The sequence below is a fragment of the Pseudochaenichthys georgianus genome, chromosome 9, assembly GCF_902827115.2.
Source record: "Pseudochaenichthys georgianus chromosome 9, fPseGeo1.2, whole genome shotgun sequence".
Taxonomy (NCBI): domain Eukaryota; kingdom Metazoa; phylum Chordata; class Actinopteri; order Perciformes; family Channichthyidae; genus Pseudochaenichthys; species Pseudochaenichthys georgianus.
Genome location: NC_047511.1, coordinates 22,386,294 through 22,409,805, shown reverse-complemented (window position 1 = coordinate 22,409,805; position 23,512 = coordinate 22,386,294). Strand labels below are relative to the sequence as shown.

The following is a 23,512-nucleotide window of genomic DNA, read 5'->3' as shown; positions in this document are numbered from 1 at the left end:
AAGAGATCAATGATCTCAATGGGATTTATCTGTATAAATAAAGGTTTGAAAATTATTATTCTCCGTTACCCCCTAGTTTTTTTCATTTTAAATAACAAATGTGCCACATTGCAACCCCAACCCAATATCTTAAACACATGGTTGTAATTGTAATTTTGACCCCAAATACATTAGAGAATATTCTGTTCCAAACCATTTTACAACGTGAAACTTTTCATGCAAACCTTCAACAACTACAGGACTTTCTTCCTTCTGCCAAGCAGTTCAAAATAAAATACCTTGTTGAATAATATGCCAATACCTAAAGTATGGCATAGTATGTCTGCTTCTTATACTCCTCCCCTGATTCTGATGAAATTGTGCAAACATGCGCAACTACTAACTATATAGAAAGAAGACAGAACATTTTAATTTCAAATGTTTTATTAATCATTTAGAAGTGCTTGGTTTCACTGACACACAGCATCCCACACAACCCATGTTTGTCGCACACATACAGACACGAATAAAAAGGATAGCATTTTAATACAGCCATTTTTACTCCTGAGTATATTTACGCATGTTGATTTAGGCCAGGGTCATTGAGACTTGGTGTAGACAGGAAAAACTTCACAAGATCTTGGAAAGGGAGTGAAGAATATTCTTGCAGAGTGAACACATTGTAAGGAATGTCAGACAGAAACATTGCACTATTTGCAATATGTGTTGTGACCGGGATTTCATGTTTTATTTGGACGGTTCCAAATGTGTGTTGGCATAGAGTGTAGAAGAACTTTATGTTCCTGGTGTATCCGTTTAGAGACTATCAGAGAGGATGTAGTGGGTTGCCATGGCGAGGATGGGGGATCCTGTTGGGACCCCTGGGAAAGGACCGCTGGACCCGGCGATGTCAACGTGGGAGTACGGCAGAGGGGCCTTAGAGTCCACACCGTGCTGGAATATAAGTTATACAAGTTAATTACATTACATTCTTCATACTTACAGAGTTATATTATTATTATGACAAAGTGTGAGCACCTTGTCGAGCCCAGAGGCCATGATGAGGAAAGCTGCAGGGGTCTGATGCCCGCGAGGTGTAGCGGAGGACGGCAGGTTGTTGCACTGCAGAATGTCCTCGTACTCAGACTTTCCCTTGTGGAACTCGTAGTCCTCTCGTCTGATTGTGGACACCTCGAACACATCGCCCAGCGCCTCTCCAGCTGCATGAGGGAGGAGGAAGAACAGGTGTTTGTTGTGATGGAGGAAATAAAGCTCTCTGAAGCATCAAAGATATGAAGCAGTTGTGCTGGAAATCATTTATTGTAAAAATACGTATTTAATACAATCCACATGGCTGCATCGGCTGCAGTCCATGGCATTGCAAGTCATGACGAATATATAATACATAAGAACAGCCTATATGTCTTAACAGGGTTTGACCAAAAACCCATTCATTTTATAATGATATTTAACAAAGAAACGCATTGACTATTTGTATTTGGGAATAAGTAATACATAGTTGATGATCCTTTAAATCACTGTCATTTATATAAATACATCTTTATTAATTTGCTTACAATCAACAAACAATGAATTGATTAGATTATTATTTAGTTTATTTGCTAAACTCTCAATTTGCTCAAGGCAAAGAGTGCATTTAATTACTTTTAGGCTTTGTAACGTTATCCGTATAGTTTGACAAAACAATCTGTGCTAGCTTTTTTCTGGAGCTTTCAGCTGCATTTCAAAGTCTTCATCAGCAGGTTGCCATATGTGTTTTATACCTGAGGTCACATTATTACCTGTTTGCTGATGATGGTCATGATAAGCAGCTCAAAGTCCTTGAAAAACCTAAAAACTGTTCCTCATGTCAAAAATGAACTTTCACAGTTAAATTCCTCCTGAAGTTCTCACCTTTCTGCCACTGAGCAGCGATTTTGTTGCGATGGGCTGGCCCGTTATCCATGATGATCTAAACAGAAACAAATGATTAATATCTCAATCTTTAACGTCGTTTCATCCAGAGTTAGTAATCTCATCTCAGTTTGTGGCAGTATTTCAGCAGGACTCACAGAGTAATCGGGTCCCATGGCTCTGATGGCGTGACCGGTGAGAGTAGCGATGGTAAACAGCTGAGGACACTTCTCAGTAGCTGCCTGCAGAGACACAATTCAGAGTGAGAAGAGCAAAAAAGGAGTTTAAGATTCACAAATACTGTATTAAAAAGGGGTGCAGTGACCTTCTCCTTCATCTCACAGAGCAGGTCCACCATCACCATGCGTCCCTCAGCATCAGTGTTTCCCACTCGCACTCTGCGGCCCGCACGGGAGACCACCAGCTCATCGGCCACATAGCAGTCTGAGGAAACACACAGACACACAAAGACGATGTCACACAGATCCTACTCATAGAAATGCATACAGCAACATGCACAATGGGAAAAAAGTGGATAAAACTGACCTGAACCGACACTGTTCCGGACCATGGCCATGGAGCCGATGACCTTCAGATGTTTTGGCTTCAGCTTGGCTAAAATCTAGAGAACAGGAGTGGGTTAGGAAAGAATGATAGCTCCAAACTTACAGCAGAGGCATTAGATTTCCAAATTTCACCATCCATGTTTAATCTCTGTCTCTTAAAATTAATCTCTTTTCACCTCAGATGCTTTTTGTTCATCTTGACTGAGAGCATTGTGATCTTCGTCCCCCCATGTTGATTTTTAGTTCAAGTCGTGAGGTGCAGACCTCTCCGAAAATGTAATATTCAGCGGCAGAGAGGTGAGGGGGTGGGTGCATTTACCTGGAAGAAGCCGGCCACAGCAGCAGCTCCACACTTGTCCCTGTGCATCCCGGCCATGAAGCCCCCGGCCTTGATGTCGGCTCCGCCTGTGTCGTAGGTGATGCCCTGGAAACAACCGCCAGTTATTTTTAAGCAGTCGGTCACACAGACAGAATACATGCTACATTTCTGACATTACTTAAACAAACCCAATGTTCCTTCAATACATTTCTCCCTGATTAGCTTGAAAGAAGTGCTGCAACTAAAGCTTGTTATGTTTGCTGAATTTATCATTCATAATTGTTTAGTAGATGAAATGTCAAAAATGTGTTAAATAAAGCCTTGATGATGACATGAAGACAACTTACCATCATATCAAATGTATCATTAAATGTACAATGTTTTAAGGGACACTTCTTTGTTTCTATTAATAAATAACTTTTTTGTATGTTAAAGCGGTTCACATGCAGCAGTCGGACAGTCTCCTCTCACCTTTCCCACCAACATGAGCGTTGTCTGGATCGGCCCCTCTCCGCAGTACTGCAGCTTTATCACTCTGCCCTGGTGACGAGGGACACCTGTAGGAGGAGAAGCCATGAATAGGTGTGGGAACAGCTAAAATCATTTCAATAAGTGATCAGATTAAGTTCTCGTACTGTCGGCACAGCGGTTGACTGCAGCCAGACAGGGGTACTCCTTCTCCAGCACCTTTACGCTGCTCACCACTTCCACCTGGAGATTACAAAAACATTGTTTACAAAAACTTGCTTTAAATTAAAGAAGAACGAAACTCCCACAAAATTGTCCTGGTCTGCGATTTAAAATTGTTTCTACACATTTTTCCTGATTTTCTGTGTCCAGAGCGTGTTCTGCTCACATGACAACAGCGTTCATGCAACAGGACTGTTAATACCTTGCTGAATAACATTTTTACATATATGAAAGAGGCATGAATGTTATGTGTACTTGAGTAAAGAAAGCGTTTGACAGGCTTGTGACAGTGTTAAGATAAAGTCAACAGTGATAAAAACCTCTTGATAAAAAACAAGAGGATCAGGACATAATGTTTCCTGCTACCTTCACAGGGCTGTCCTTGAAGAGTTCCAGGACGTATTCAGCGGTGCGAGGAGCGGCCATGCGTTCAGGGTCAGAGCCACCGATGTCCCGACAGGCCAGTCTGAGGGGGGACAGAGAGCTGCTGGTGAACCAGGGAACATCACAACACGAGACACTTTAACAGGGACTGAAGCGTGTGACCCACCTGCCGCTCTCCAGGGCGTCAGCCAGCTCCACCAGCCTTTTCCCATGAGCCTCCTGGGCTGCCCACAGACCCAGGACACACACCTTGTGGTCGCTCGCTTTCACATTCCACTCCCTCACTTCCAGGGGCTGTGGGGGGGGGGGGGGAAGATGAGAACAATATTTTAACATGCATATATTTTCCTTTCCAGATCTAGTGTTTAGGTGGATTTGGTGGGATTTAAATCTGCATCATAATGATAAGTAAAAGATGAGGTGTTTAGCATTGCAGTCGAAAAAATAAATATTTTTTATTTTTTTTATTAAAATGAAATGTGTAATACACTACACCAAATAGATTTGGTGTATTACAGTTTATTTTGTTACAGCACCAGTATGCTCAACACTAAAATACAAACACTTAAAAAGTGGAAAAGAGTATGTATATTTCAGTTGTAGTAGTTGAAGACAAAGCAATCTTAAATTAACTTAACGACTACTTTAAAATCACTACACTTGTAGTCGAATCATAGAAACGGAGCCTCTCTGTCAGCTCTGTACGAGCAGGAGTTATTTTCTCACCATGTAGAGAGCCTGAAGCGCTCCGAGTGCAGCCACCATGCTGCTGTTCTTGTAGTCCTTGTGGGGGGGGCAGACTAGCAGGGGGCGCTGCATGCCGGCCTTCAAGGCCCTGAGAGGACACACAGGTGAGTGAGACAAGTAAAGAAACCTGGATGTGAATCTGGAATATGACACACTAACAGGGGGAAATAATCCTCCATCAACTGACCTCTTGATGCCGTTGCAGGCTGCATCACTGAAGCGCCGCACGTCGTCATAGTCACGGTTCAAAGGGCCAGTGGAGGCAAAGACCAGGCGGTTACCAGGGAGACCAGGCACCTTCAGGATGACCACCTCCTGCCCCAAACTACTGTCCACCTAGAGGAGGAGCAGATGAGGAAAGTGTCACACACTACACCTGAAGCAGCAACACTTAAGAACGCATTAACCCACATCTTGTTAGACTTTACAATCAAAACAATGCAAGACAGAATAAAGCTTCACCCAGGGCTGGACTGGCCATCTGGCATACCGGGCATTTTCCCGGTGGGCCGACGTGCCTTTTGGGCCGACACGTCATTTTTTTTTTTTTCTGAAGTCCCGGCCCATAAGACGGGTAGATTGGCCCTCTGTTTAAATGTTTTTAGTAATTGACACTGGGCCGGCCCAATCAAATCTTTAATCACCTCCCCCTTTGGGCCGATCGGTGTGCATCATTAAATCACGCCCCCAGGAGGTGAGCCGGCCGTTGAAGCCAAACTGCCTTTTTTTTCGAGAAAAAGCTGCCGCTTGTGTCAAAATAACCGACATGTTTCGTACAGGTGCAGGTCCATCTTCAGCACCCGTGGCCGATATTGGTGGTGAGGAAGATGATGAGAGGGAGAGAGATCAGCGCGAGTGGGGAGAGGGAGGAGAACTCGCAGTAAGCAGAAGCTAAGAAAATTAGGAAAATATTATTATTAAGGTTATGATACTCTGTAGTTCTGGAACCCATTAATATCCCCTTGATGAAGCACTAATAAGACAAATATTATAAGAGAAACATTCGTTAGCCTAGTTAAAGTTAAAATATAGCTTAATGGGACTCTGATACGTTGTCTCATTGAAAGAATGTCATTATTTTGTTAACCACCATTCATGAACAATTACTGTCAGCTGGCAGCTTGTTTTGTTTAGTTTATTTACTTATTTGGTTATAAGGGCAACAGTGGTCTTTTGGGACCTGAACAAAATGTTTATAGTCAGCTTTTTGTGGTAGTTTTGATTGACAATATATAGAATGAATAATATAGAAATAGATAAAAAATTGAGGCACACATGTAGTTTTGACCATTAACTGTGTGGTATTGTTATGTCAATGCCTATTTGTATGGACCTCTATCAGAATCCATTCATTCTGTATCATTGTGTTGAGCCAGGTAGCACCCCCAGAGGAGGAGAGTGTCAGCGAGAGTGAGGAGAGCAAAGAGCAGGAGGACATAGATTACTTTGCCCGCCCCGAGCCATCTATGTTACAGATGTTTTTAGAACAGCACCCACAACAACATACCAGAAATCCAGTTGTGCAGAAGGTATTCACCTGTAAAGATGGCACCAGCAGAAAGTGGCGTCATATTGCAAGGGACGTCATATGTTGTTTTGTTTTGTATGTCTGGCATTTGGGAAGAGGACTGACACTAGCACATTTATAACTGGAATGTCAGATTGGAGGCACGCACACCAGCGTACAGAGGAGCACGAAAACAGCATTACACATTCAACCTGTGCTGAAGCTTTTTTCTTACGCTGCTCTAAAGCAGACATCGAAAGTCAGATGTCTGCTCATAGAGAACAAGTCCGAAAGAGACGTCAGGTTTTGGAGCGTGTGGTGGATGTGGTGAAAGTGCTTGGGAAGAGGGGGCTAAGCTACAGGCAGGTGGAGAATGAGGGAGCATATATGCTAGCTGACAACACCGTGGACCACAATAACCTTTTGGAGCTCATCCTTTTATTAGGAAAGTATGATGTCTGCTTAAAAGAGCATCTGGATGATTGCGTAGAGAAGAGCAAGACATTGCACCAATCCAGTGGAACAAAAGGTAGAGGGTCTCTCATCACCCTACTCTCCAAAACTACTGTTAACTCCATAATAGAAACTGTTGGTAGTCTAATCAAAGAAAGTATCTCCAGTGATGTCCAGAAGGCCGGAATGTTTTCTGTTCAGCTGGACACAACACAAGACATAACTTCTCAGGATCAGTGTTCAGTAATCTTAAGATATGTCAATGAGACTGTGCAAGAGAGGCTTGTGGCTTTAGTGAAGTGCCATGCATCCACCGGACAATACTTTGTGAACTTGCTCTCAGAGGTCTTGGAGCATCTGAAACTGGACTAGGGCATGTGTATAGGTAATGCAACAGATGGAGTATCCAATATGCAAGGCTGGTACAAAGGATTTTCTGCACTGATGACCTCCCAGTCACCCACTCATGTCTATGTGTGGTGCTATGTTCATGTTCTTAATCTTGTCCTGGCTGAAACTACCCAAACTGTAATCGAATGTGGAACACTTTTCAACCTAATCAATGACATAGCAGTGTTTATCAGGGAGTTATATCAGAGGGTCAATCTGTGGGAGAAACAAGCCCAAGAAAAGATGCCGTCGACTCATCCTGTAGACTCATCTGGTCCTATCTCTATTGTGTTGTCATAGAAAGGGGAGGCAGGGCACTATAGCCCCCCCCCCCCCCTAAATTCACTAGAAGTCATCATTTAAGGGGTTATTTTTAAAACTTTTCTTCTGGTGCTCGGTCACTGTTCGCTATGTGAGAGGGTTTGAAGGTCTAATTTCTAATGATTGATAGTTACACATACTTGTGGTATATATTAGTTTTGTTTGCCCCTGGTACGTAAAAAGGATAATAATAGCGTTTTTTTAAATTATACTGAGTTATTCTTCTTGTCAGGAACCGCTACTATTCGTTTGTTTTATAGATTTGGGCCGGTCTGGGTCTAAATACCAGGGCCGATTTGCTGTCCCAGTCCAGCCCTGGCTTCACCATCTTATTCTTATAATCAATTTGTTCACAGTATCAGTAAAAGATGACCCTTTGAAATGAATGAAGCAGTCTTCATTGTTTATAAGATGGTTAAAATATTACATTTTATTAAGATTTGTTAATATCATGAAGACATGTTGCTAAATTAAAGTCCCAAAATCGTTCTACATAAGAATGTTTTCCAGTCCTACATAAGAATGTATTGTCATGTAAATTGATTCCAGGTGTGATAGCTCCAAAGGAGGCTCAGGTGAGATAATACATGGACTTACAGAGCTGTAGTCCTGCAGCGGTGCCTTCAGGAACTCGAGCTCGGATGGCAGCGTGTCATGGCTCTGGGTCACCAACACGATGCCATCAAAACTAAGAACAAAGAAAACAACATCATCTAACAAACCTGTAAGAATGAATTAAAAACAACCAACCAACTCCATGGCATTAGGAGGAAGTGCAGCATCTTATTACTCACTTCTGGTTTTTGAGGTCGGAGGTCCATTCAACGGGCTGGACGCTGCACAGAGAAACATGCAAAGAAAAGTTATTTCCTCTTCTTGTAGGAGCACTGTCAGCAAAAGTTGAGATAGCTCAGACGGAGTGATGCAATAAGTGTCTCAAATCAGTTTCTATAATGCAGGTTAAGGATAACGGAGAGGGTCAAAGTGTGGAAACCTGTAGACCTTTGAGATCCGCTTCAGCTTTTAAAAGAGTGGGACAAGCAGTGGAGGAATGTGACTAATTACATGTACTTAAGTAGAATTTGTTGTTACTTTTGTTTTTAATGCTACTTTATTATTCTACTCCACCAGTTTTTACTCCACTACATTTATCTATCTTTTTCTAGAGCTGGAATTGCAGGGTATTTTGCAGATTCAGATTTAATATAAATTGGTATGGTTATTATAAGTAACCCAGCTAAATCTAGAGTAATCAACCTTTCTCCTTCTTTAACAGCTGCAACATGTAAAGGGATGAACACATTAATGCATCAGTAAATGTAATCCTCTAATAAAATATATTTGCTATTCATATATTTTCTGCCAACTCTTAGTAAACATTTGAATGAATGATAACAATGTATTTCTAAACTGTGGTATAACTGCTTCTTAAATTAAAGGATTTGTGTGTACTTTGTCCAACACTGGTGACAGGATCATTTGTTCTTCCCCGATCAAAACGGTGTACTTAGCACGCACATCATAAGGGGCATTGTCCACAGTTTGTGTATGATAAACACAGTTTTTTTTTAAACATGGCCAGAGATGGTTGGTATCATGTGACAATTGCGCAAAGGAAGTAAGTTCAAGCTAATAGTGAAAATCAGCAGAAAAAGAGAAAATGACAAAAAGCCTGTGTGGGCCCGTCTAGTGTAAACTGAACCCAGAAATAAGCAGATGTACTGCAACATGAGAGGATCAGATATATTATATACGTTGATCTGTGAGTGAATCCACAAATCAAGCACCACAGCACAGATACATTAATTCACCAACCTTAAATGTAATGATTAAATAAATCCAGCTGAATAAATGACGACATAAAACATAACTACTAAACAATACCCACTCAGGGTTTTCACCGTGTTTTTATGCACAAAGCTGCACGTTAGAAAACATCTAAAGCCTATCAAGCATCAGGCAGGTAAAGTTAAAATAAAATCTGATGTAATCTCACCTGGTGCACATTTTAATCCTCCCACTCTGGTGTCTTCAGGGTGAAAGAGACAGCTGATAGCCGGCGACAACGGCTCCTTCCCTTCTGTCTCTCCGGTTGGTCACATGATCCGATAAAATGCACCCTGCTGCCTTCGCGGGCTTTCCGGAGCTCGTAATCCCAACGATCTGATTCGTAACATGCTACCTTTCGTGTGTTTAAATAGTCAGTAGTTTCTTAAGGACCCAGATGAAGTACCTCAAGTGTATTCTAGCAAAGATACGCTAATTCGATGTTGTTTGTTCGTCCACAAAACTGAAAATATGTATTGTAATTGCGGTGGTTGTGTGAACATTAGAAAGTTCCCATTGCACCTAAAGGCGCAATAAAGGATAGAGTAGGGAATTGTAGTTTCCAGAGTTTATTCAACAAAAGCGGCATTCAGAAGATTTTAAAACCAACACATAATTTATTTATTTACAGCATATTAAAAATATGACTGCTACTAACTGCCGTTAGCCTCCGTTGAGTATCCATATCGCGTCCTGACAGGACTGACCTCATGAAAGCAATAACCGGAAGTAGTTTAAAAAAGTGTTTTCTGTGCAGAACCGGGGAGGCAAGACAGTACAAAGGGCAAGTACGAAGCACCACCTGACCTGGTTATTCAGTGGCAGATAACAGTGTCACATTCCTCCTTAAATTACATTTGATCTCAGGTTTAACAATCATATTGCCAAGCTTCTGTTCGAGCTGCAGGTAGGCAGAAGTTACTCTTGCTGCAGCTGTTCATGCTTTATGGTCCTTGTTATGATTAACAGCTTTATTATTAATTGATAGCTGGCTCTGATAAGTGTGCATGGTTGCAGATATGCTGACAGGATTTGTACTTGACCTAATTTGTCAGCCTCACACCGAAAATCTAGTTTGTGTAGCTAGTATAGCTCAGGACACTGAGGTTTTAAAAAAATCTTTTTGAGCCTGGACATTTGGTACGTTCGTTTTAATTTTCTAGGGAACATACAAAAGTTGTGTGTCCAACCATTCGTTTTTGCATTATATTCAGCTTTTCAGCCGCTTTTGTCTAAAGTAACCCCAATGTGTTTCATAAGGACATGGAGGTTGTGTAAGTCCATAGTGAGTAGTAAATGGGTAAACTACTAACACATACAGCTAAGAGGATAAGTAAATACACCCATGGGTAGACTGAACTGTAGTCGTGTTATCAAAGAAAAATGCCAAAGCGTAGAAATCAGTTAGCATAGCTCTATGTGACAAACACCCAGCATCAACTTTACAATTTCTGAAAACTTACTGGTGTCCACTATTTTATGGCACTTGACATGTTGTGAATTGACATTAAAGGGCAATACATAATGTATGTGAGCCTATAAGACCCCTTCAGAGAAATTAATCTAATTTGCTGTATTTTCTTTTCTCTGACATTTTCCTCCTCCTCTCCTAATCACTTCTCCCTCCTGTATCGTCCACAGATGAGACTTCCTCTTCGCTCTTTTAGCATCTTCAGGAGTTTATTCTCTCACAGGAAACAAACATCACATCCTCAGAGGCGAGGCTTGAGCGGCGTAGGGATGCGTCTAGTGCAGTTTCATCGCCATGGTGAGGAGGGAAGCATCAGAGTGGGGGTGGAGCAGGGGGACGGGGGGCTCGGCGTGGTGGACCTGAAGGCCTTTGACCCCTCCATGCCCTCCACCATGAGAGAGCTGCTGGGGCTGGGAGACGAGGGTCTGCAGTGTGCACAGAGGTATCAGACATCCAATCTCAACAAATATCTTTCCTGTTTCCATATACATTTGCTCATAAATTGCCGTCTTCTTCTTCATGATTGAACATCAGTCATAATTATCTTCCCTAATTATCACATCCCTCTTCCTCCTAAACATCTTCTCAATAAATCTTCCAGATTACCTTAATCTTCTTAAATGTGCATGTTTTTTTTTCCTGAATAGATCTCTCAAATCAACATCCTTCTTGCTTAATCATTTCTATCTTTTATCTTCTCTCTTTAATTGTCAGCTTTTTGTATGTTGAACATATCCTTGTTAAATCCCCTTCATAAATTACACTCATTGTAAAACACAGATGGTAAATCACCATCTTGCTCAATCAACTAAATTGTCCTCTTCTCAAATCACCATCTTGTTCCTTCCTTAATTAACAATTGATCTTCTTGATAAATCATCTATCTCCTAAATCATTAAAACCATCATTTTGTGGAGAAAAAACATCGTGTTCCTAAATGGATTTGTTGAATTAGCGTCTGTTTCCTACAACTTAATCTGCCTCAACATCGTTGTCATACTCTGCCATAAACGTTCACATCATCGTGTTCTCACTTCTCCTCCCACCTTCTTCCTCCTCCTCTTCCTCAGAGCCTTGTCCTCGGGTCAGTGTGTGTTGCAGCGGTCAGACATCCGGCTGTTGTCTCCTGTGTTGGCCCCGGAGAAGGTGGTGTGTGTGGGCATGAACTACCGGGACCACTGCCTGGAGCAGGATGCCCCCATCCCCAAAGAACCAATCATCTTCAGCAAATTTCCCAGCGCCATCACCGGGCCGTACGACGACATCATCCTGCCCCCGGAGAGCCAGGTGGGAAACTTTAGTTGTATGTCACTTCTGAACAAAAAAAAAGGTTATTTATGTGGTTTACAACAAGAAAAAAGAAAGGGAAGAGATTAAAGAGACACAGGGGACTACAACTAAGATAAGATAGACAAAGTCAGACAAATGCCTTTGACGTTGCCTTCTAAAGATGTGTATTGATTCGCTTTTTTGGAAGGATATTTCAGGGACATTTAGTTTTCAGCCTTCTGCTCCTCGCTGTGGTCAGAGGGCTTAAAGACTCTTTTAAAATCAATACAAGAGAGCAGAGAAGCTGAACCAGTGTTATGTGTGATCTGTGTTTCTGCAAAGCTGCAGTTGAGCTAGAGAAGATTTGTTGAGGCAGTTGGACAAGGCGTTGCAATAATCAAAGCGTTATGTATAGAGGCATGAATGAATTCGATTCCAAATATTTATGTTGAGTTGTGTTTTTTAATTTAAAAACGTTTCTTTATGTAATTAAAGTGGGACTGAACCAGAGATTTTGCACTTGGCTCAACATTCAGTTGCAAAAAGTCAAAAGTAATTACAATTCTTAACATTTTAACAAGCAGATGAATTCAATTTGACTAATTGTGCAGTGTGAAGAGAAGCATAAGCAATCAAAACTATCCACAGGAGATGGATGACTCATTTTGCCCGTCTTGAACAATTTAGCTTATTTCTTGTCTTAGAATCATAGACTTTATGAAGCTTATGGGTCAACACTAACCTCTCTTCTTTTGTAGGATATTATAGATAGAGATGAATACATGTATGAATGTCTGTTCAGTGTTCATGTAGTTTTTGAAAAGTCCATACCAATTTAAATGTATAGTTGGTACATGCTTTTTTGGGGTAGCACTTTTGAAGGTCATGGAGACCAAATCAACGTCTTATATTGACAGAAAATGATATGTGTGGTTATGAATGTCTTTTAAAAATCTAATTATTCAGGATATTACGTTTGGAGACAATTTTAATATCCATATAATTTTCAAATGCACAAATATACTTTACTTATACTTTTAACTTGACTAAAACTATATTTGATGGATGTTTGGGACTGCAGGAGGTGGACTGGGAGGTGGAGCTGGCCTTTGTGATTGGACGAAGAGGAAAACACATCAAGGTAAAAGTCTCATCATCATCTTATGATTGGTGGTGAAGCATCTGTTGACGCCTCTTGCTTCTCGCTCAGGAGGAAGACGCTCTCTCTTACGTGGCCGGCTTCACGGTGGCCAACGACGTCAGCGCCCGAGACTGGCAGATGAAGCGCAACGGGAAGCAGTGGCTGCTGGGAAAAACGTTTGACAGCTTCTGTCCTCTTGGCCCGGCATTGGTGACCACTGACGCTGTGAAAGGTGAGAGTGAAAGAGAACGTCAGCTGAGAGGGAGGCAGATGGGGGAATTATGATAATAGTTCATAAAAGTCAGAATGGATTTATTTGGTTTGAAAACATTCCTGATTAATGTGTGTTATCTTTATAGCATCTTTATGTGGTGATATCAATCTAGAGTACATCAAATGTCAGATTAAGTCCAGGATATGAATATTCAGGCTCAGCATGATGGCTTAAGCCTTACACCATAACTGTCCCTGTAATACAAAATATCATTATAATATTTCACATTGTTTTAGAAAAATCGTTTTTTCTTCGCTCTGTGTATAGAACTGTATCTCCAAATTAAAGAGATAAAGAAAGACAAACTAATCAGTTTGATTCTATAGGATTACTCGCAGCTCTTCTGAATGTATACAAATATGTTTTGCTACTAATACCAGAGTTGACCCCGCTTAGTTTGTTAAAATTATAGTGGCTACTATTAGGTTTAATTTGAATATTTGCATTTTGACACCCTTTTCACAGCACACTAGTCAAAGAATGAAAGACAGCCAATGGGTAATATTAGTGTAATAAATTATCTTTATTTAGCATAAAAATGTAATGACCTACTCATAAGAGGTTTCTCAATACTCAAATTTCCCCTCCTCGAGACTTGGTGCCGCCCACAGGAGATGCGAGCGGAGGACTGAGGAGGGGAACCGAGGAGAGAGGAGTGGAAGCAGCAGGCGGTTAGAGAAATTAGAAAACCTCTCCTCTGAGCGGTCATTTTAAAGAGACGTCCATTAATGATGACAGGAGGCACAGCAGCCCTCTGTCTGATGGACAGATGTGTTCATGATGACTTATATATTTACTTTTAATTCATTCACAGTGCGGTATAATGAGACAATAACAGGCTACAGATGCGGACATATACACACACATATATTTATATAAATATATACAATTTCAGAATCAAACAAGTATGAGAGCACTCTCATAATAACGCAACACAATCAGAGACTGGATATATCCCCCCCACCCCTCTCTCTGGTCGCTGAAATGGGGAATTGAAATTACGGGCCAAAAGTACAAGTATTAAAAGTAAGCATAGGACACCAAACCAACTGAGACCCGTCTGTCCGCCGCATCTACGCACTGTACAACAAACACCTACACACTGTACCACACACACCTACTGCTCCTAAAGCATAATCAGGCTACAGCCTTTGTGTATTTTATTATGTGAAGCACTAAATGGTCTTAGAAAATATCGACTCTTTGTTTGTAGATATCTACTAAACTACAGCATACAAATACAGAAAGTAATGTAGGCCTGTTATACTGAGTGATATATATTTTACACACTGCTCTGCTTTCTGCACGGACCTCACAGCTGTTCTCACTGTAAACATCGCGTTGCGATGAAAGCAGTTACTAATATAATATCCAAGGGATGCATGCAGAGCTGTCATTGGCTGAGATAAGTCCGGCCGTGCGTCACGCCTCCACCGTTCCCGGAAATGCATCCGTGGAGGATGCATCAATGTCTCCTCGGTTAGAGCTCCTCCAGAGAGCCTCCTCGGTTAGAGCTCCTCCAGAGAGCCTCCTCGATGCTCGGTTCTCGAAGTGCATTTGGAGAAATGAGATGTCCTTCAACATGGCGCGCTGAAATTCATTTCCGGGTCACTATCGGAGGACCGAGGAGTCGAGGAGGGGAAATTTGAGTATTGAGAAACCTCTATAGTCTTTTCTCTAAAATCGTGTTAAAAACTATTTTCGGTGAAAAGATATAATTCCGTCATCCGTGTCAGCTTTAGTTTGTAAAATATAAAAGATATTCAGGAGCTTTTATTAATACCTATTCAAGTCCTAGTTTTTATGCAACAAAATGTGCCTTTTTTTATTTAATATAACTGAGTTTCCTTCAGTTGAGTTCTAAGTGTCAAACAGGAAAATAACATATATATTAAGATGCTGTTTTTTTGTGTCCCTCGCAGACCCCCACAGTCTGGGGGTGCGCTGCCTGGTGAACGGAGACACGGTGCAGAGCAGCAACACGGATCAGATGATCTTCAGGACGGAGGCGCTGGTCGCCTGGGTCTCAAAGTGAGTCCTCTGTTAATTCTGCTGATCATGTGATGTCGTCTTTTTGCATGTTTTATCTCAAAGGTCCCTATTATGCAAAATGCACTTTTTGATGTCTTTTATACATAAGTATGTGTCCCCGTGTGTCAGGGAACTCACAAAGTGTCAGAAAATACAACCCTCTCTCTTTTCCTCCGTACCCAAATCTCTAAAAACGGGGGTTCAACGGAGCTGATCCAGATTTGCGTCCGATATGACGTAATATCGGAAATGTGTGCTGGCTTTACACCAACGGCCCTATCAGAAACAATGCGCAACGTGTTTTGGACGTAATTATGGTCTTTGTTTACATTAGCAAGCATCGCTAACACTGTACTGAAGAGCATGTGTAAAAAAAGCAGGAAATAAAAAAAGGAAGCATTTGAGCTCCATACTGTTTCAGAAATAATCCTTGATGCACTTTGGAACATAATATGGCATGTAATCACGGCAGCATTTAGCTGAGTATCTGGGTAGAATTCTCTTGCATAAGCTTTTTATTATTTTTTTCAAAGCTTCGGACCCGGAATCAGCACTTCTCTAACAGGGCTGAAATAGAGGGGTATGAGGCATCGCTAGAACGGGTGATCTGTTTAGTATTTTGAGCAAAACACTTTAAGGACATGTTTTTTATATATTGTATCTGAGAACTATAGTATATGCCTACAAATAGTATAAACAGGGATGCAAACTCATCAGGTATGAAAAAGGTGACAAGGATCCGAGCCCCCCGACCCCACGGAATATCGGCTTTAAAATGAGGAATAACAGATGATTTTAGCAGTCAGAACAACTAAACTAGCAGTGTTAATAAGAACAGAAACGCCAAAGAGTCACATCTAATATAAATATATATAAAAGCATTTATTTTAATTGTGTAGCAGTGAGTTTAACATTTTGGCAGCACTGTTGAGCATTTTGAAAATGTATTGTCATGTCTCTGTGCAAGGCTTAGTCTTTCTATCTTTATAGCCACTGGTGTAAAGTAACTAAGTTCATAAACTCAAGTACTACTTGGGTACAATATTGAGATACTTGTACTTTAAGTATTTCAATGTTTCTTTTGCTACTTTGTACTTCTAATCCACTACAGTTCAGAGGTACATGGTGTACTTTTACTCCACTACATGTATTAATCCCTTTAGTTACTTCACATATGTGGATGAATGATGTGAAATATAATCAAGTGTTAAATCAGACTTTAGTTCCACCTGGAGTAAATTCACAAGCTACCCTGCAGTATACAAAGTCATTCAAACTAGCTGCACCTTTACCAGCTTTGAGAACACTTTCATGATCAATCATTATAACACATATCACAGGGTTGCCAACTTTGGGTACCTGGCTGGAGTGAGATTTTGGTATCATGGGTTTGATTACACATATGCGCACGAAATGACTGCTATCGTGTCAGTAGCGGGACCTTAGCATATATATAGGATATATATATATATACAATATATACAAATACACAATATTGGACAGACTATAAAGGGCACACAGTTTCATTCACTAATGAAAGTCAAACACATGTTTGTTTCCACTGTTTTATTGTGTGCCTGTCGCGATAAGCAATTAATTGACTTATCGTACGATAAATAAAAATGAACTCGATAAATTTCCATTTACATGAAGATGTGACTAGCAGTTGGAAAGGATGTACTTGCATTATTATTATTATATATTATCATTATGTCAGTGGTCTAAAATGGTCATACAACGGTGCCGACAATATTATCGTTTATTGCAATAATTTCCTGGAAAATGTATCCAACAAAATTAATTATCGTGAGAGGCCTATACATGAAACACACACACACACAAACAAATTTACAGACTTACTCCAAACTGGCAAATATATTAATTTACACACTCTCACTCTCATATACTCTTTGACTCTATTTTGGCCTAGTAGAACAATAAGCAGCAGACTTTTACTTTTTATCATTTCTACTGGATCTTAGATCTGCGCATGCGCAATACGGGGCGGCAGTGGCGGCCACGGAGTATTTTTGTTGGGTAATCTATGGTAGGGCTAACCCATACAGTGGTGGGGCTCAAGTCAGTATTTGCAATGTAATTACATACACGCTCCCCTTGACAGTGAAACGTCACGCGTGAGGTTTAGATGATTTCCCTGTCTCAATCCAAATTGAACTGTATGAAATAAAAAGGCACATTTGTTTTGTAGTAAAGAAAAAGGGCGACCTGCAGACAATCCTGCAATTTCTCCACAGGTGAAAGAGTTGACGTGCTGAAAACCCAACCCCTGCAGGGGGGTCTGGGGAGATTCTCCCCCAGGAGATTTGTTGAAATACTAACATAAAATACACATTCTGGTACTCTCTTGAGAAGAAAAATAAATACATCTATTACTACACGACATATTTAAAAAAATGAATGTCATTTTAGTTTTTTGTTACTTTGTTCTGAAAGCTGAACCTGCTGCTCCTCACAGAGAGAAGAGGGAAGAGGCTGTGAATTACTTTACATTGTGGATAAGGGTGGAAAGCCCCCATTGTTCTGTGTGTCAGCCCACACACCTATCAATCATCAAACCGTGGGGTCTTATTTCATTACGTGTTGATTTCTATATACATCGATGTATATATAGAGATGTACTACAGCAAAAGTATTCTCCGTCGGGACTTCCTGCAACAACACCACGACGTTATCGTGATTCTGATTGGCCAGAAGACATTATCAAAGATGTTCTATTGAGAAGACGATCACTACGTGACAAAAGTTTTCAAAACCGTTTTGATATTCGGTATTCTTGTTTTGGCGTGAGAATAGTTTGGGCAGCGTGAGAGCGTGAGAGAAAGCATGTGTCCCACGCCAGATGCGTGAGAGTTGGCAACCCTGAGTTACTGTACTCTGTTACAGTAAAAGTACTGCATTCAAAATGTTCCTCAAGTAAAAGTATTAAAGTAGCGACAGTAAAAGTAGTCATTGTGCAGATTGGTCCATTTCAGAATAATATATATGATGATATCATATATATTATTCTGAAATGGACCAATCTGCACAATTGTGCAGATTGTACTTTTACTGTAACAGAGTATTCCTACACACTTCTACGTTTACTGTCGCTACTTTAACTATATTTTGATGATAATACTTTTGTACTTTTATTTGAGGAACATTTTGATTGCAGGATTGTTCCTACATTCTGGTACTTCTACTTTAACTCAAGTACAAGACCTGGGTACTTCTACTTTTACTCAAGTACAAGATATATACTTATACCACCTCCGTTTATAGCCTATGAAAAAAACTAATAGAAAACGAAGGCTAAAGCTAACGTTAGCAGATAGTGATGCTAGTTTGCTAGTTACGTTTGCTCAACGATAATATTGCGACAGAAAAACTTTTCAGTGCACATCACGCTCTGCCGCTCCGACAGGGAGCTCTGCTCTGAACACCTGAACGGCCCGTTCTAACAGCTGTTCACCAGCGGTCCAACACAGTGACTCCGGACAACACAGTTAATATTAACGAACGCACCCGTAGGTAATGTAGCTGCTAACGCTAGACACTCATCGTGGAGCAGCAGAGCCTTATTATACATCCATGAGCAGAGCCGACATGCAGGAAGACTCGAGCACACAGCTCGCGCTTCATTATAATATATAAAAAAAGAACACCATGCGTGTCATGATGGCACATAGCAGCTTGCGGCCGCAGATTACTCCGGGTCCCAGACCCCCCCCCATACCCCAAAAATATTTGTATTGCAGATCTACATGAATCACACAAACGACCTATTTTGGATTCAAAACGGCGAATTTCGCCGAAAGGTGACAAGTTTGCATCCCTGATAAAGGTGGAGACCTTTAATACAGATGAGACATCATGTATTCAGGCCTTTACTAGCTGAATTCAAAGTTTCTCTTTGAGAAATTATGCAAATCAGATCATGTTTGAAATTAATTTAGTAAGAAGGAGCACTGTGTGAGCAAAGTGCCTTTCCTCTTTATGGACTTGAGGCAGAACATTAAAACATGCTTCAACAAAGACTCACGCACCCTTTTAGCCCTGCAGCACCCTGAATACCTGCGCTCAGATCTCAGATGCTTGGCCTCTCCCTCCTCGCCTCACTTACTGGTGACAGGGCCTGTTGTTCTGTAATAATGGCCGCCCACAGCACCAATCACTGGATCTCTGTATTCACAAGGCTACACTGGGAAGTTATTGCTTTGCATGCCATTAGCAGATTTAAATGTGTGTACCTACTCCACATGGCAAACTCTCCACAGTGAACAGCAAGTCATCCCCACTCCTGCTCCTGAATCTGAAACTCCACTTCCTTTCTTCTTCTCCTCTCAGATTTGTGACCTTGACTCCAGGCGATGTTTTCCTGACCGGCACTCCTCCAGGCGTGGGTGTGTTCAGAAAGCCACCCATCTTTCTCAAGGTGATTTACTGTGGGAAACTGAGATTACAAATAAATGTTCTACAAGAAGGCACATATTTGTATCTTTAGCTGTGTTACTCACTTTAACCAAATAATTTGTGTTTATTCTATGATGCAGAGTTAAAGCACTCTGTATAGTCATATAGTATATGGTGTTCAACAGTTTTTCCTTACAGAAAGGAGACGTGGTGGAGTGCCAGATAGACCAATTGGGCTCGGTTATCAACAAAGTCGTCTGAATCCGGAGACAATCTGCTGCTAAATAAATAAACTGCACTTCTGAAGCACTGAACACAATTAATTACTATTCGATCGTTTTTGTATTGATATTTTCTTCCTTCTGAAAGAACGTGAGTAAATTAGCTGTAAATGCGTTTAAAATGTACATTTTCTGATCAATGTTAATGGTATTTTGCTGTGAGGTAAAGAGCACAGCATTTGTACTACATGTAAAGTTACATGACTCAATGCGCAGTGACCCGTTATCGAGTCATCGTTAGCTGTAAAAATACCCCTTGATTTGCAGCCACTCACTCATGCTATGCAGCAGAAACTGAAGACGTTTAAAAATATGTACATTTCAATATTCTTTTTGAACTGTATGTAAAACTTTTCAAACAGCCACCTTCTGATAAAAAGTGAGCATATTTTCCTGAAAGGGAATTTAATCAAATAAAAAACATTTTGTCTTCAAATGCATCCTTTTTCTTTGGAGAACATTCTTCAAAATGACTTTGATATGTGTGTTGATTGGTGTCTCGTTTGATTAATTTCCTTTTTACTTAATTAACTGAAGTTTATTTTCTTTCACTTCAGAAACAACTTTAGATAAATCCCTGAAGGGACATTAAAATGTAGCAGTAGTAAGATAAGGCTACAGTTTTGACTGACTCAAAAGTGTGAAACTAATAAATTCAATAATTAGGCAGATTTTGTCCATAGCAGCAGCGTACACACAGGGAGGAACTTGGTTTTGCTCAAAGACACTTGGACAAGCAAACCAGAGAAGCCGGGGGTCAAACTCACCACCTTAACTCCCCCAAAGTACACATTTCTTTGAATGTGTAGACCGGGTGATTGCCTTTTATTTTCAAACTATTGGTAAGAAAGATATATTCTTAAAATAACCACATTGCATTATAAAGAATAATGCAATAGTCCTGCTATATATATCCTAGCTTCATTAAGGTTTTAAAGTTTAGTTTTGGATGATGCAGTTTGTGGTTCTGTTGAACTGTAATGGGTGATAATGAATCAAGAGTTGACTATTTACTCTACATGTATAATATATTGACTAAACATACCGACAGAAACATGGTGAAAAAAACCCAGTTCAAAAGCACCAGATTGATCATGACTAATCAACATCTCTCGGATACAATGTGAACATTATGACCTTCATTGAGGTAAGAATTAATGTAGGGGTGAAGTAGAGTGGATAAAAGTGTCATCTTAAACCGTGTACCAATACAACATAGTAATTGTGTATATTATGTTGTATATTATTTTCTCTACTTTAGCTTTTAATATACGATCAAATCAATATAATTAACAGTTTTATACTAACAGGAAATTATATTGAGGTTTTGTTCAAAGAGCAGCTCCTCCTTTCCTGTATGCAGTGCATTGTGGGACAACAGCATCATTTTATAATTCATATACTGACTGTTTTGAGTATGCCTGATTTTGTGAACACACACTCAACAACATCCGTCTGTATTTCGTATTGAGGCTCCAGCTGCAGTGAGGCATGTGTGAAGGTTCATCACTGGGTGGCAGTAGAGCTTCACGGTGGATGAGAGCCAATCAGCTGCAGCTGTGGTTTGTGATCCGAGGTAAAAGCCTCAGTGACTCCTGACTGTCCAAACAGACGGCTCTGAACGACCAAATATTAACGCCTGCCAGAGAAAAGGTGTCCATCCTGTTCAAAGTGAGGCATCGATTGATCTCAGTGTCAAAAGGTCAGACTCTCCTGAGGCCTGAGTCCGCACACAGATCTACATTCAGCAGGAGAGCAGCGATGGGCTTTTCGGAAGAGATTGGAATAATAGGTGCGTAATTTACTGCTGTAAAGCCTTTTATATTCATTTAGTGTCGAGTAAAGGATGCAATAACAAACTTGTTTATTGTCAGTTTGAACATTGGTTAACTGAGTAACTTGTGAAAAACTAGAAAAGCAAAACAAAGCTTGATGTACATGTTACAAACAGAACTTGTGTGGCCGTGGTTACAACATGAACACGGTCCCAACACGAGCTGCAGAGACCTCACAGCTGATTACAGGGACTTCATAATCCTCGTCTCCTGTGGCTTTATGCTAATGCTATTACTAAAGATAAACTTAAAATCAGGGTCTCATCACTCAAAAATCAAAATGCAATTAAGCTAAAGGCGCGAGCGTCCCGGCTCAGCGTGAATCTCTTTTAACAGCGAACACGAGCCTCTGTGACACAAACAGAGGACGAGGTCAGACTGCAGCACAACAGAACCGGGTGCAGCCTGGAGTCACGCTGCACCGGCAAACAGCTTAATTGTAGAGGTACTGTGAGATGAAGCGATGCAGCTTCTGCCGGTTCTCTGACAACTGGAACAAAGGGCCGACACCCAGGAAGACGCCTCCTCTCTGATGCTGCTCCGAGATGACCTGGAGCGAACATAAACACAGCCATGTCAGAGATCTCCACAATGCTTTTTGTTCAGTAACCTTTATTTGAACATGGCGAGAGAGCTCGCAGCTGTTCTTATCTTTAGTGCTTTTTGCACAAGGCCAAATGAAAAACAAAGATGTTCTAACAGAGATAAAAACAAGATCTTTCAACACTTCAAAGAAAAAAACAAAGCTGTTTAATGAATAGCACCTTATTCACTCCGTATGAAATAATGAGGCAAAATGGGAGAGCCAAACTTCAGATAGTGCTGTCCTTTCTTTTTGGAGCAGATGCATTACACACTTTTCTCCTTGGATTCGACCGGTAGATCTCAGATATCAATCTGTCTTGACATCAGGGAGGGGAATTAGCAAAAGGATCCTAACGACAAGCCTGATAACCATTTCTGACCGATAGCCTCGATAAGAGAGTTAATAATGGCCTCTAGAGATCCCTGCAGATATTTGGGTCAATGATGCTCTATTTCTACCACCATTGATTCCCGACCTACAGACTTCTAGAGGAGACTGATTGATGTGGACTCTTTATTCCTTTTGAAGGAGCAAGAGAAGAGAATATGTGCTCAAAAGGAGACATATAACTCTGCGTAACAAGGCTTTAGTGATCTGATGCTTTCTGCCATATTTCTCTACAGTTCCTTGTTTCCATTCTCCCTTGTATGATTCCTTGCTGTTGTTTGCAGAGTCAGGGCAGATGGAGGCACCAGACGCTCATATAGACCATTTGCCTTCCTTCCTGCACTGTCTGAAAAAACCTTCCACAGACTTGAAAACAACTGCAGCTTGATAATCCATCGCAATAAATGTGAAGCCGTTATCTGGTCTCGTCAAAGTTAAATCCTCGACTCATTGTGCCTGAGTGGATTGTTTCCATATCAGGTCCCCACGCAGCCCACAGGAACAACCAGAATGTGTCACTGAGGAATCTTCAGTAATAGTTTCCCAGAATTCAAGATCTTAAATAGCGTAGAAAAGAATTTCACTTAAAGCAATAGCCCAAAATACATTGTGCAATAAACCTTTTTGCTTCCTTGCCGTAATGTAATTGAGAAGATTAATACCACACTTGTGTCTCTTCTGTAAATATGCGCCTGCCGCCAACTATATTAGCTTAACATAAAGACTG

At 40.8% G+C, this 23,512-nt stretch overlaps 3 protein-coding genes across 5 annotated transcripts in view; 1 reads left to right on the top strand and 2 right to left on the bottom strand.

Annotated features, from left to right (window-relative positions):
• Window positions 1-405: 405 nt before the first annotated feature.
• LOC117452361 (putative aminopeptidase W07G4.4) lies at window positions 406-9,373 on the bottom strand. Its single transcript, XM_034090940.2, has 16 exons — window positions 9,267-9,373; window positions 8,065-8,106; window positions 7,868-7,958; window positions 4,787-4,935; window positions 4,579-4,687; window positions 4,019-4,146; window positions 3,835-3,934; window positions 3,414-3,489; window positions 3,250-3,335; window positions 2,779-2,883; window positions 2,440-2,515; window positions 2,219-2,337; window positions 2,052-2,135; window positions 1,894-1,951; window positions 1,018-1,199; window positions 406-933 (listed from the first exon to the last, which is right to left on the bottom strand). Exons 1-16 carry the CDS (start codon window positions 9,275-9,277, stop codon window positions 796-798), a joined length of 1,554 nt encoding a protein of 517 aa, XP_033946831.1. The 5' UTR covers window positions 9,278-9,373; the 3' UTR covers window positions 406-795.
• Window positions 9,374-9,711: 338 nt separating this feature from the next.
• On the top strand, window positions 9,712-20,413 carry fahd2a (fumarylacetoacetate hydrolase domain containing 2A). 3 transcript variants are annotated; one of them, XM_034090944.2, is made up of 8 exons: window positions 9,712-9,864; window positions 10,739-11,010; window positions 11,639-11,855; window positions 12,919-12,978; window positions 13,048-13,210; window positions 15,175-15,283; window positions 19,631-19,718; window positions 19,895-20,413. In XM_034090944.2, exons 1-8 carry the CDS (start codon window positions 9,808-9,810, stop codon window positions 19,955-19,957), a joined length of 1,029 nt encoding a protein of 342 aa, XP_033946835.1. In that variant the 5' UTR covers window positions 9,712-9,807; the 3' UTR covers window positions 19,958-20,413. The 3 variants fall into 3 exon arrangements, with proteins under 3 accessions (XP_033946835.1, XP_033946834.1, XP_033946832.1); XM_034090943.2 differs by lacking the exon at window positions 9,712-9,864 and adding an exon at window positions 9,888-10,004; XM_034090941.2 differs by lacking the exon at window positions 9,712-9,864 and adding an exon at window positions 9,888-10,004 and having other exon boundaries at window positions 19,882-20,413.
• Window positions 20,414-21,777: 1,364 nt separating this feature from the next.
• Window positions 21,778-23,512, bottom strand: part of gpat2 (glycerol-3-phosphate acyltransferase 2, mitochondrial) — a 253,027-nt gene continuing 251,292 nt past the window's right edge. Inside the window, exon 24 of the mRNA XM_034092093.2 lies at window positions 21,778-22,362. Coding sequence (XP_033947984.1) covers window positions 22,246-22,362 — 117 coding nt within the window. The 3' untranslated portion in view covers window positions 21,778-22,245. The remainder of the gene's footprint in view (window positions 22,363-23,512) is intronic.

What these genes read in the sequence shown, in the direction of transcription:
- LOC117452361 (XM_034090940.2), bottom strand. An exon ending in CGCTTCAGGCTCTCTACATG is followed by an intron (nt 4,147 to 4,578) that starts GTGAGAAAATAA and finishes CCCCCCCCACAG; the next exon opens with CCCCTGGAAGTGAGGGAGTG. An exon ending in CCATGGGACCCGATTACTCT is followed by an intron (nt 1,952 to 2,051) that starts GTGAGTCCTGCT and finishes GTTTCTGTTTAG; the next exon opens with ATCATCATGGATAACGGGCC.
- fahd2a (XM_034090944.2), top strand. Translation starts at nt 9,808, where the DNA reads ATGAAAGCAATAACCGGAAGTAGTTTAAAAAAGTGTTTTCTGTGCAGA. An exon ending in TTCTGTGCAGAACCGGGGAG is followed by an intron (nt 9,865 to 10,738) that starts GCAAGACAGTAC and finishes TATCGTCCACAG; the next exon opens with ATGAGACTTCCTCTTCGCTC. An exon ending in GGTCTGCAGTGTGCACAGAG is followed by an intron (nt 11,011 to 11,638) that starts GTATCAGACATC and finishes CCTCTTCCTCAG; the next exon opens with AGCCTTGTCCTCGGGTCAGT.